The 12,687-nt window shown below is 59.2% G+C and overlaps 1 protein-coding gene across 2 annotated transcripts; it reads right to left on the minus strand.

Annotated features, from left to right (window-relative positions):
* Positions 1–3,351: 3,351 nt before the first annotated feature.
* On the minus strand, positions 3,352–9,110 carry PAX1 (paired box 1). 2 transcript variants are annotated; one of them, XM_032104420.1, is made up of 5 exons: positions 9,040–9,110; positions 7,649–8,254; positions 6,231–6,376; positions 5,804–6,017; positions 3,352–3,936 (listed from the first exon to the last, which is right to left on the minus strand). In XM_032104420.1, the coding sequence occupies exons 1-5, from the start codon at positions 9,041–9,043 to the stop codon at positions 3,845–3,847; spliced, it is 1,062 nt and encodes a 353-aa protein (XP_031960311.1). In that variant the 5' UTR covers positions 9,044–9,110; the 3' UTR covers positions 3,352–3,844. The 2 variants fall into 2 exon arrangements, with proteins under 2 accessions (XP_031960311.1, XP_031960310.1); XM_032104419.1 differs by lacking the exon at positions 9,040–9,110 and having other exon boundaries at positions 7,649–8,400.
* Between the last annotated feature and the right edge of the window lie 3,577 nt (positions 9,111–12,687).

Genomic DNA, 12,687 nt, shown 5'->3' on the forward strand with positions numbered 1-12,687 from the left:
TGGGCCTTGCGCTTCCCAGGGATTTTTCATGGATTCATGAGGTTTGGGATCAGCTCCGAGCTCCTTCCTGGCAAAGGGAGGTGTTCCCTGTGGGAAGGGGCACAGGAGCAGCGGCAGGGCGCAGCAGAGGGAATTGCAGCTCCCGAGAAATAAGCAGGGACTCTTTTAGGGCCGCCTCCCAAGGTTTGGGAATCCAGCGGTGCCCACCAATTCATCCCAGCTCCTCTTCCTCGCTCCTTCCGGCGGCACCCGCGAGGCTGGGATGGGCGGAGGCTCCAGCCAGCCCCGAAATGAAAAACGTAAATACGGAATATTAAAACCAGACCTGCTCCGGAGAGGAACTTTGACATCGCCGCAAAATCCAAAGAAGAAAGGGAAAACTCTGGCACAGAAATCCCGCATGACATCATTTTCTGGGATCACGGTGCCAGAACGGGGCTATCTCCGGGAGCAAAAGCTTCGCTGGTCCTTGCCAGGTCCATATAACTTCGGGATTAAAGGGACTTTCATATTCCTGCTGCAGGAGGAGGGGTGGGAAGGAGGAGGGAGGTTTTCCCCACGGGAATGATTAAATTCCTATCAGTAATAACAAGGAAGAAAAGGTTTGTCAGCCCTGCCGTTGATCTTCCTTCCCAAAAAATTCCTCCAAAATCCATCGGAAGCTTCTGCCAGGAGCCCCGAACCCACAGAGCTGCTCGGTGGTGGAGTGAAACTCTAACTGGGGCTCGGGGAATTTTTTCCTGCCATTCATCATCCCCAGTTTTCTACAAATTACAGAGAGTTCTGTCAAAACTCCTCCACGGCCGCTCAATCCCCGGGAATGGCTGATCCCATGCGTCCCAGACCGATCCTTGATGCTTTCCCTCGAAACCTTCCTGTTCCAAACCTCTCCCGGCAGCTCCAGGGAATAAAAGCCCCTTCTCCAGCCTCTCACTGGGAAATGAGGTGGGATTTTCCCGGGCCGTGGGCTGGCAGCGGCGAGGAAAAGTTTTGGGGAAGGTTTCCAGTGGTAAAAACCTGCTGGGTTCCCCGAAAATGAAAAACTCTCCATTAAGAGGGAACGTTATGAAGTGCCTGAGGGAGCTGGGAATCAAATTCCCGTTTCCAAGCGCAACTTAAGGAGTTGTGGGCAGGTTTATAACCCTGCGAACGAGGTGGGGATTTGCAGCTTCTCCGGAGAGCTGGGCACGGATTTTCCCGAGTTCCTGCACGAGAAGGAGGAGGATTTAGCTCCAAAGAGCTCAAAGGATTGACACCGATCCGATTCGGGGAATTTTAGATCGGCTCTTTTCCAGCCCAGGCATGTGAGGGCCCAGCCTTTGGGATCCTGGGATCACCCACAGGATGATGAGCCTGGATCTTCCCCGGGCCATCCCTGAGCTCCGAGGGGATCCCCCCCTCCAGCCCCTTCCCGCGTCTCCGGCCGCAACTCGGAGCGAGGAGCGCTGGGATCCCGGGAGAGCCGATCCTGCTCTGGTGCCAAACATCTGCGAGCCCCGCTTCCCCCAGCCCGTTCCTACAGCAGAGGGATGGCTTCAAATCCTTAGGATCCCAAACACGCCGGGAAGAAAATCAATCCGGGCTCCACCGGCGAGTCTCCAGTAACATTTCCCATCCCGCTCCGTGCTCTCCAAAGGGTGCTAGAGATACGTGGGGCAGGTAGAGCTGATGGAGTTCCAGCCCCGTTTTTTTCCGGCACGGGAACCCCATTCCCTCGGAGTCGCCGCGTTCCGAGGGACGGGATGGGTTTTGACAGGAGCGCGGCTGCAGAGGCGTCAGAGCCGATCGTTTCCACCCCCTCGCCTCGCTCCCATCGGTTCCAAACGTTCTTCCCCCATCAAGTCCGGTTTTCCCTGGATTCTGTCAGGCTGCCTGGTTTGTGGCGAGGCAGAGCAGCGCCTCACCTCGCCCTGCCTAAGAACCCCGTTTTATTTATTTGGGGGATTTTTCGGGGTCTCTGCTCCCAGCTGAGGTGGGCGCTGAATTCCCCCAGGGGTTTTCCCTGTGCGCCCGTGGGAATACAGGTCCCGACGGGGTTTTCCAACCTAGCAAAGCTTCTCCTCATCCCTCCTCCCTGGGGACCCCAAGCCACGATGTCCTGCACCCCCCGACAGGTGCCAGCCGGTTTGGGGCCACCGGGCTGGGGTTTTTGGTGGCTCTGCCTGTCCCGGGAATTCCGCTGGGCACGGGGAAATATTTTGGGGGTGTTTAATGAGAGAATCCCTCCTCCGCTGGAAATCCTGGAAATGGAATTTTTAATCACCCCGCCCCGGGAGTGCCCGGGAATGGCCGCCTTTGCCCTGGGGCTGTGGGGGACTCTCAGCATCCAGCCGGTTTGTCGGGGTTTTGGCGGGTCCTCGGCATCTTGGAAGGGAATAGCTCAGGTGCTCGTGCACCATCCCGGCAGGAATGGAATGGTAAGGGTCTGACTCCAGCCTTACTCGTCTCAGAGCCCCCATCCCATATCCTCAGGGATATCCCTGTCTGGAATGCAGGAAGGAGGGGTCCCAGCGAAAACCGGCACGCTGCAAGTGCCACATTTTCAGGGTTCTGCTGCCCCTCATCATTCCCAAAGCTGCTCTTCCCCACGCTGGAACGCGGCTTTTAATGGATAAGCCCTGCAGGAGACGGGCCGGGGTTGCTCCTCCTCGCCTTCAGGTGGCTCCCCCATCCTCACACCCCTAACACCCACTCAGCCGCAGCCGGGCTGCAGATCCTGCCCTGGGACCGTGCTCCCGCCTCCTTGAAATTCCCCGCTCTCCCTGCGAGCTCTGCAGCGGGAATCAAAGCCCGGCTTAAGCAGAGGCAGGACCGAGTTTTGCCACGCCGAGGTTGGAGACAGAATCCTTTCCCCGGGTGGGATGCGTCTGGCATCTCTCTCCCTCCCTCTCTCCCTCCCTCCCTCCCTCCCTCTCTCCCACCGAGCCGCCCTCTCCGCAGAAGTCCCGGCGTGTTTTCTCCCGCCAGGATATTCCCGACCTGCCCCTTCCCACACAATGAAGGGACCGACGCCAGCGGCAGCGGCTGGAGGAGCCAGGGAATGCGAAACCCCATCCTGAACGCGTCCCAGCTGGCTGCCCGGGCCGGGGGGGACACGGGGACAGTCCCTTGGGGGAGGGGGGCGGACTGGCAGCCCCCCGGGGCCAGCTGAGGTGGGAGGGAGGTGGCCACGGAGCCCCGGGAGCGCGGGAGAATCCCGGGAAGAAGCGCAGGGAGCGGGGCTGCGGTGCACTCGCACGGGGCTGGCAGCGATTCCGACGGATCCCAGCGCGTCCTCCCGCTCCCGGAGAGCCCTGGAGAAGGGATGGGGCTCGCCCTGAGGGACGGGGGGCCACCGCAGCGTGCCCGCGGTTGTCACTTTTTATTAAGGTTCCTTATCAGAAAAATATCCCATAAAAAGTCCTGGTCCGTTTCCGTCCCGGGGCAGAGGCGCCGGAAAGGGGCTGGAAAAGGGGCTCCGGCACGGGTGCTCCATGGGGAAGCCAGGAATTGCTCCCCCGGGCTGAGACAGAGCCGGGAATGCTCCCGGCAGCGCCTGCGGACGGAGGGAATCGCCGCATCCAACAGTCCTCGGGAATTTGGGAAAGAAGGAAAAACTGAAAGCAGGGGGGGAGGGGGCGAATAAAATAAAATAAAATAAAATAAAAAAGAAGGAAGGAAGGCTCGAGTGTCTTCCGTCATCCCGATCCAATGGAGGCGAAGCGTCCCTCCGGGAATGTCCTGCCGGGGATTTGCCGTGGCACAAAGTCACCTGTCACCGCCCGGGCTGGCCCCTTGTCCCCACGCCGGGCTGCAGGAGCTGATCCCAAGATCCCAGGAGTCCCTGGGCAGCTGCTCGGCGGCTCTAGGACGAAGAGGTCGGGATGGAGATTCCATGGATGGCGCTCAGGGGCTCCGGAGCTTTCCCCGCGGGGCTCGGGGGTTTTCTGTCCAGCCCTGCAGGGAGGGGGAGAGGGAGAAGGACAGACCAGGCAGGGGATGGAGGGACTGCGAGCACGGGGACACCCCAAAAACCGCCCCCAGAGCCGCTCGGGGTCCCCCCAACAGCGGGCGTGTCCCCCCCAGTGACAGGGACAGCGCTGGTGGCGCTGCCAGGGACATGGGGCTACCCGGACAGGTGGCCCCGACCAGCTCCAGCCACGTACAGAACACATCCCTAAAAATTCCTAAAATCTCGGGTGGCCCCGGAGGGGACGGTGCCGGGGAGCAGGAGGGGACAGGACCGCGCCACCGTTCCAGGGGCGATGAAATTCCTGCTGAGCACCATCCCAGCCCAGCTCAGCCCTCGGGAACTCCACCTTCGGGGACCGGGATGTTCATCCCGGGGCTGCTGGAGACACTGGGATGGGCAGGGAGAGTTTTCAGGGAAAAGCCAGGAAATCGGGAAAGGGCTGGAACTGCCTGGCTGGGTTTGGCTGGTTTTCCTTCCTTCTTTCCATCCTTTTCCCACTTTTCCCACTCGCCGCAGGTACCCCCAGCCCAGCCCACCCTTCCTCCTCCAGCTCTTTCGTCGGATAATCCAATATTTCCCTCGTCCCAGATAAGTGGCAGAACCAGAACACTGATCCAAAAGAAAAAAAAAAAGGGATTTTTTTTTTTTAAAAAAAAAGCTTTAAAGGAGAAAAATAAAAATCGGTTTAAAACCCCACGCAAACAAAGCAAAGAAACCCCACCAAAAATCAAAAATACACAAAGGTTTAGAGAAAGTCTGGGGACAAAACAGCTTAAGAATTGGGAAATCAGAAAATCAGGCTCAACATAATTTTAAATATCTCGAAAATACATTAAGTATGCGAAGGTGGCTCCGGTCGTTTTATATCCTATTTTTTTTTTTTCCTTTCCTTCTTTCTCGTTTTTGGTTTGGTTTTTTTTTTTTTCTTCATTATTTTTTTTCCTTACTTCTCTCCCTTTCCTTTCTCTCTCTCTCTTTTTTTTTTTTTTTTTTAACCTTTAAATAATAAATTTAATTTCTCTGTTTTCACTCTCAGTCGCTCCTCCCCGGCACAGCCGACCTTACACCTCGCAGCAGGTCAGAAATGGTAAAATAATTAAAAATAAACAAAACAGACAAACAACCAAACAAAAATTTTAAACCCCGGAAAAAACAACATTAAAAAAAAAAAAAAGGACGGATTAACTGCAAATTAATTAAAATAACAGAAAGTGAAATGCCGCGGGGGAAATGACGGAAATTTCGGCGGGGATTTTATAGCCAGGGCCGGGAAAATCGGGATTTTTAGAACGAGGGAATCGAGCTCTATTAATGAGGAGAAATAATTAACAGGAGATAAAAGCAACGCCCCTTTGACAGCCCCAAATTGCTCCCGTGGGACTCCCGGCGGGAAATAATTCATTCATAATGGCGGGAACCAATTAAATAAAATAACGGTTAATTATGATAACTAATAACTATGAACAAATCGTTAAATAATTGCCGGCAGTTAATAATTAGTAGGTAATCACTAGGAGTTAATGATTCCCGGGCACAACTCCTGCCTTTCCGCGTCATTCCAAGGCTCCCGGTGTTAATCTGGGGGGGGGGGGGGGGGGGGAGGGGGAGACACACGGGGAAAGGCTCCTGCCCTGTCCCACCTCATTCCCGGGGGGATGAACAGCGCGGGAATCTTCCCCATCCCCTGGCGATTCCCAGCGAGCGAGGAGGGAAATTCCAGCTTAGAACGGGCGGGGATCCACGGCAGCGCCGGATGGGAGAATGGGGTGGATCATTCAGACCCGCAGCGGGGCAGCCCCTCCGGAGGCTGGGGTTCCCTCCCGGCCCTGTCCCCGCGCTGTCCCCGCTCACCTTCCCTGCCGGGCTGCTTGAAGGCCATGGCCAGGTCGCCGCCGGGGACGGTCACGCCGTGGCCGTGGTGGCCCAGGGGGGTCCCCTGCGGCTGCCAGGGGGGGCCCGGGGCGATGTAGGCGCCGGGGGAGCCGCCGTAGACGCCGGGCTGGCTGGAGGGGGGGTAGGCGCAGGCCGGCAGGAAAGTGCCCATGGACGAGAGCCCCGCGCCGGGCTGGGGACAGGGACAGGGACGGGGGGGGACAGGGACAGGGGGCTCAGAACAGCCCGCCCGGCGCGGGGGGTCGCGCTCGGGGGCGGACGGGGCTCCCTGTCCTCTCCTCCCACCTCTTTTCCCACCTCCCTGCCCCCCCTGCCTTGTCCTCCCCTGCCCCATTCCAGCCCCGCTCCTGTCGCCTCCCTGTCCCCTCGTGTCCCCAGCCCTCACCTGCGGGTATTTGATGTCGCCGTCCATGGCAGCCTTGTCCAGCCCGTTGACCGCCTGGCCCGGCCCGGGGAAGCCGCTCCTGTTCACGCTGGGCCACTCCTCCATTTTCGTGGGGTACGCGGCCCCCTCGGTGCCAGCCAGAGCCCCTGGGGAACAAAGCGTCAGCCCCGAACGCCCCGCGCCCGGCCCGTCCGAGCAGCTTTTGGGGTGAAACAGAGGGAATTCCCGCTTTTCCAAACGCCCGGTTGTGTAAAACCCGCGGACTGGGGGCACAGGAATCCGCGTTCCCTGCAGCATCCCGAAATTCGGGATCACAGCCCGGGGAGAAGGTTGGCCCCCCACAAGCCCCCCCTCGCCGTCTCCCTCCTCCCTCTCGCAATTCCCAGTCCCCGATAATTTAGGGGCCCCAATTTCTCTCCTGACGGAGGGGATTTAGGGAAGTGACATCGGAATTTTAAGGATAAATGATTGCGCGGGGGGAAACGCGCGCGGTTGATTTACTCGGGCTCTTGGAAGGATAAAAGGACCCGCACCCCCTGCCACGGCCCGCTTGTCCCCCCCCTGGAGCCGCCGGGGCTCGAGCTTGGCGCTGCCGCCGCTCCCCAGAATTCCCGAATTCCTCGGGAGAATCCAGGAGGCCGGATCCGAGCTGCCTCCTCTTCCCTTTTCCCTCTGATTTTTTCCTCCCCTCTTATTTTTCCCTCTTTCCCCCACCCTTTCCATACACTTTTATATATATATATATTATTTTTTTTTTTTTTTAAATCCCCCTTTGCGGAGCGAAATTCAGGGCTCCGAATTTGCGGTCGGCAATCTATCATCCCCTAGGAAAATATTTTCCACATTTTTCATAAAAAGTTCAAGATGTGGCTGAGCCGAGGCCGCATCTGGCCCCGCCGCCCCGACGGGCTGGTGGAGCGGGGGGGAGGCCCTTGGGAGAAAAAAAGGGGGAAAAGGGGGCCGGGGGGGGGAATAATAGGAAAATACACGAAATAAACAAAAAGATTTGAAACAGCAAAAAACGAAAGAAACAATCAGAAAAAAAAAAAAACAAACCGAAATAAACTAAGGAGCTGAAACCAATAAAAAAGCAGGAAAGACGCAAAAAGGCACGAAACGAGCGAAGAGGCACGAAACAAATAAAAAGGCGAAAAAAGAAAAAAATCCCCAAACGAGCCGAAAAGCACGAAACAAACTAAAGCCCCGAAACAAATAAAAAGCCCGAAACCAACAAAACCCTCCAAACAAACAAACAGACAAAAAACCAACCGAGCCGAACAAAAAACCGCCAACACAAAGAGACAAAAAAAAAAAAGAAGGAAAAAAAAAAAGAAACAACAACCCAAACCGACCCAAAAAACCGACTAAAAAAACACCCAAAAAAGGGGGAGGGGGGAAGCGGGGTTGCCGGTACCCACCCGCCTGCTCCACGAAGGTGCGGATGCCCAGGATGTTGGTGACCGAGTGCGCCGAGGGCCACGAGCGGGGCAGGGCCACGGGGGGGGCCCCGAGGTGTCCCGCGGGGTGTCCCGCGGCCTTGGCGGGCGGCGGAGCGGCGGCGGCCGGGTACGGGTACTGATAGATGTGCGCGCAGGGCAGCGCGGCCGGCGGCGGCCCGGCGGGGGCCAGCGGGCCGATCTTGTTGCGCAGGATGCGGCTGATGGAGCTGACCGAGGGCACGTTGTACTTGTCGCACACGCCGTCGGCCAGCAGGCGGTCGCGGATCTCCCAGGCGAAGATGCCGGGGTCGCCCTGCTTGTAGTCGCGGATGTGCTTGACCACGGCCGGCGTGGTGACCCGCGGCTTGCTGCCGCCGATGGCCCCGGGCAGGATGGAGCCCGTCTCGTGGTAGCGGGCCAGGATCTTGCTGACGCAGCCGTGCGACACGCGGAGCTGGCGGCTGATGTCGCAGGGCCGGATGCCGAGCTGCGCCAGCTCCACGATGCGCAGGCGGATGGCGTTGGGCAGCGGGCGCCCGTTCACGAACACGCCGCCCAGCTGGTTCACCTCGCCGTACGTGTGCTCTGCGGGGCGGGAGGGCACGGGATGGCACGGCGCGGCACGGGCGGGCATGGAACGGCACGGATCGGGACGGCGCGGGAGCGGCGGCGGTGGCCCGCAGGATGGGGATGGCGCTGCGGCGGGCAGGGGGAGAGGGAAAACAGGGGAGAAAGGGAAAGGGGAAAAGGGAAGGGGAGAAGCGGGGCACGAAAAAAGGAAGGGGGGGGGGGGGAAGGAGCAAAAAGGAGAAGAAAAGAAAAGGAAGGGAAGAAAATGAAAGGACAGAAACGGGGGGGGGGGGGGAAGGGAAGAAAGAAAAACGAAGGGGAGAAAAGGAAGGGGAAAAGGAAAAGCAAAACGAGAATGAGAGGGGAAGCGAGAAAGAGAGAGAAAAAAGCCCGCGGGAAGGGAGAAGGGGCAGGAGAAAAAAAGAGGAAAGAGGAAGGAGAAACAGAGACGGGGAAAAAAAAAGAGATAAAAGTGACAGCGAAAAAAGAAGGGCGAGGAAAGACGGGGAAAGAATGAGAGAAAAAGAAAAGTCAGGAACAAGGAGGGGGAAAAAGAGAACAGGAAAAAAGGAGAGTAGGACAAAAGACAGAGCGGAGGCGAAAGAACGGGAACCGGAGAAGGAGCCGCAGGGAGAGAGCGGAGCGAAAGCGAAGGGAGGCGCGGGGAGCACGGGGCAGCCCGGAGCCCTCCCGGCCGGGCTCGGCACCCCGGCACCCCCGGCCGCCTCCTGCCCCTTCCCGGCGGCCCGCTCCGCGTCCCGGAGCCGTCCCGGAGCCCGTCCGGGGCCGGCCGCACTCACCCATGGCCCGGCGCGGGGAGGGGGCAGCGCCGGGCGGCCGCTCCGCAGCCCCGGCATAGAGAGTGCGGGGACCGGCGGGGCCGGGGGGTCCTGGCGGCGCCGGGAGCGAGCCCCGCTCGCGGGGAGCCCCCGCCGCTCTTCGGGATCAATTTGACGTGGGAATCACGTCAATCGCGGCCGTCACGGCGGCGGCGCCGCCGCCCATTGGCTCCCGCCCGCTCCTAAATGGCCGCGGCCGGCGGGGCCGGGGGGGCCGCCCCCCTCTGCCCGCCCCCTCGGGGCCCCGCCGCCGCCGGGCCCCCCCCCCAGGCAACTCCCGGGCCGCGGGAGAGCACGGCGGGGACAGCGCGGGGGTCCCATCGCCCCCTCCCCGCGGGTCCCCGGGTCCCCCCCGGGCAGCTCCCCCGCGGGACAGGGACACGCACCTGCCCCGCCTCCGGCCCCCCGGGACCCGCGGGCAGGGGCTTTTCCGGGGGCTGCGGGACGGGACGGGCGCGTTTCGGGGGGCGCGGAGCCCTGCCCCGGGGGGCTCCCCCGCGGCCGCGCTGCTGCCCGGCCACCGGCCACCAAATCCGTCTGTTTCGGCCCCAAAAAGTCGCGCCCGAGAGCAGCCCTGTCAAACGCGGATGGGACGAGTGGCCGCGGGATTCCCGGGATTTTTTGCCCCCCCCTCATGGAGAGCTCGGTGGGAAGACCGTGAGTGTTTCCCGCAAAAGACTGGAAGGGTGGGGGGTTCGGGGGGGGAGCAGCGTGTGGAAAGACCCCTGTATCCAGGCGCACATTCCCGCGGGGGACTCGCGGGGGGGGGGGGGGGACGGACAGGGCCGGTCACCGCCGTGTCCCCCAGCGCGGGCGGGGGGCACGAAGGGCAGCCCCGGGCCCGAGCCGTGGCACCGAATCCAAGCGGGGCTCGAGCGCTGGAGGAAGCCCCGGGGAAAGGGAGCGGATCGATTAAACGGGGGCTGAGCCTCGCCCAGGGCTGGGGGTCCCGCGGGTGCCCCCCGCCCGCGGTGCCCACCCCGTGGCAGCCCCGGCGCGATGAGTTCGCCGCGCTCAGCCCGGGGAGCGGCCGCCGCAGCCCGCGGGGAGGCGGCGATCGAGAAGCGGCCGGGGAAGGCAGGTGCGGCTCTCCCAGCCCCGCGGATCCCTCGGGATGGGTTTTCTGGGAGGTCTGGGGGTCCCCTGCAGCCGGCGGAGGAGCCTTTTTCCCCAGGAGGAGCCGCGGCGCTGGAGCATCCCCCTCTCCCTGGGGATGAGGCTTTTCGGAGGAAAAGATCCCGGTAGGAAAAGATCCTCCACCTGCTCCCCGGATCCCACCCGCGTCGCCGCACCCGGGGGACACCACCGGGATGCGGCCCCCGCGGGAATGTGCGCCTGGATACAGCGGGGATGGAAAGGGAGCAGAGGGAAACGGAAAGGGAACGAAGAGGGAGAGGAATAATGGAGAGGAAACGAAGGAAGGGAATTAGGAGAAGGAGGGGAATCAAAATAAGGAGGAAGCGACGCAGGAAAAAAGGTAAGAAGGGAAGAGAGATAGAAGGTGAAGGAAAACGGAGGCGGGGAATAAAAAGAGAAAATAAAATAATAATTTTTTAAAATTGGGGTAAAGTAAAAGAACTAAGGAAAAAGACATGGAAATAGAAAATTATTGAAAGGAAAGGGAAAAGAAAGAGAGGAAAAGGAAGAAAAGGAAAGGCGCGGCCGCTCAGGTGAGATGTGGCAGGAACATCCCAATTAATTTGCTCCCTGTCCCGCTCCCTGCGGAGCTCCAGCAGCAGCACCGGGCGCTGCCCGGACCCCAAACCTGCCCCCCCGGGCCATTCCCTGCCCTGCCCTGCCCTGCCCTGCCCGTGATGGTTTCCGTCTGCTCCGGCTCCTCTTTCCCTTCTCCAGCCCCTCTTTCCACGCTTGAACACGATCCGGCGTGGAAAAGTCTTTTAAAACCCCTATTTTCCCTGTTTGTGCCAAAGCTGCCGGAATTTTGCGGGTGTTTTTATGCCGGGCAGAGCCTCGGGTGACAGAGGCGCGATTTTACATCGTTAATTTTGCTGAGTGAAATCCAGCGGCGCAGGGAGCTCTGGAGGCTTTTTGTTTTTTAATTTAAGAATAGAAATATCAGGAATATCGGATAGAAATAACAAGGATGTGGGATAGGAATGTCGAGGATGTTCCTCTGCTGCAGCAGCTGGAGGTTAGGATAGTTAAGAGTAGGGATTCCCGGGTGTTTCGCCAGGATTTATTCCCAATTATTTATTATAAAATAATTAAATAACATCATATTTTATTAGATGGTGCTGTTAAATTATTATATAATAACAATAACATATCGTTATATTATTATCTAATACTTCCATCCTATTGTTGTTATTATTATTGTTGTTGTTGTTGTTGTTGTTATTAATTACTGATTCAGGAATGCTGCGGCTCTTCCAGGAGTTCATGCAGCTCCTTTTCCATCGGGATCAATCCAAACTGGAGAATCCTGTGGGATCAGGCACTCTGAAAACGCCCAGTAAGTGCAATTCTGTCTGGGTGCCTAAGCCTGAATTAATCACAAAATCAATTCCAACGGGATTTTTTTCTCCAGCCTTTTGCCCAAAAGCAAGGAGTTGGATGATCCCAGAACATCTTCCCGCTTGCTGAGGAAGGGCGCTTGAGGGCTCAGCAGAATAAAATCCTTCTCCGAAGCTCCCTCCGAGCACCTCTGTCAAGGCCACATGTTCAGTAATTTACAATAATATTTGTCAAAAGCGATTTTCCTCCGTAAACCCCCCTCCCCCCCCCGGATTAAAACCACACCGAACCCCCGCGGAGTTTTCCCGTTGGGATTTTTATTTTCTCACCCCCCCCCCCCCCCCCCCAAACCACCCTGTACGTTCCGCGATCGGAGATTCCCAACGTGAAAACGAGAGCGGGATCGCGGATCCTTTAAATACGAAATTCCTGGTGGGAGACGTTGCCGGTGCAAGGGCAACACGGAGCGATGAAAATCCGCAATAAACCGCGTGCAGCCGTCCTGCTTTTCTCTTTATCGGGATTTTCTCCTCCTTTTCCGCCTGGGAATCGTTCCGGTGGCTTTGGGATCCCGTTCCATGCCCCGAGCGGAGCGCGGGGATGCGCAGCTCCAGCCTCATCCCGCAGCTCTGGAGGTGCCCGCGCCCAGGGATCGCCTTTCCCTCCCAGGGGGTGGTATTTAAAAACACCGAGTATTTTGGGAAGAATCCCGGTTAACGGCGGAGCCTGGGGCTGGAAGGAGGAGGGATCGGAGGTTATTCCCTGCAAATCCTGCTCGGGACATCTGGGAGCCGCGTGCGAGGAGGGGCCGGCCGGCAGGAGCAGCCTCTGCCTCTGGAAAGGGCTTGGAGAGCCGGGATCCCGCACGGAATGTGGCGGCAGGACAGCGCCAGGCTCCTGCCTCTCCCTGCCGGCATTCCCGGGAAAACCGGAGCTCGTCCAGGGGCGCTGGGAGCGCGCAGGGCTCGAGCCTCTGGCGGGAGCGGGAGGCGCCGTGAGACACGAGCGGCTCCGTCCCGCATGGAGCCCTCGTCTCCTCCTCAGATGCCCCGGGATCACGGAATCACGGAATCCTTGGGGCCGGAAAAGCCCCCCGGGACCACGGAGCCTGGCGCTGGCAGCTCTCTCTCTCCC

This window comes from Corvus moneduloides, chromosome 3 (genome assembly GCF_009650955.1).
Source record: "Corvus moneduloides isolate bCorMon1 chromosome 3, bCorMon1.pri, whole genome shotgun sequence".
Lineage (NCBI taxonomy): Eukaryota > Metazoa > Chordata > Aves > Passeriformes > Corvidae > Corvus > Corvus moneduloides.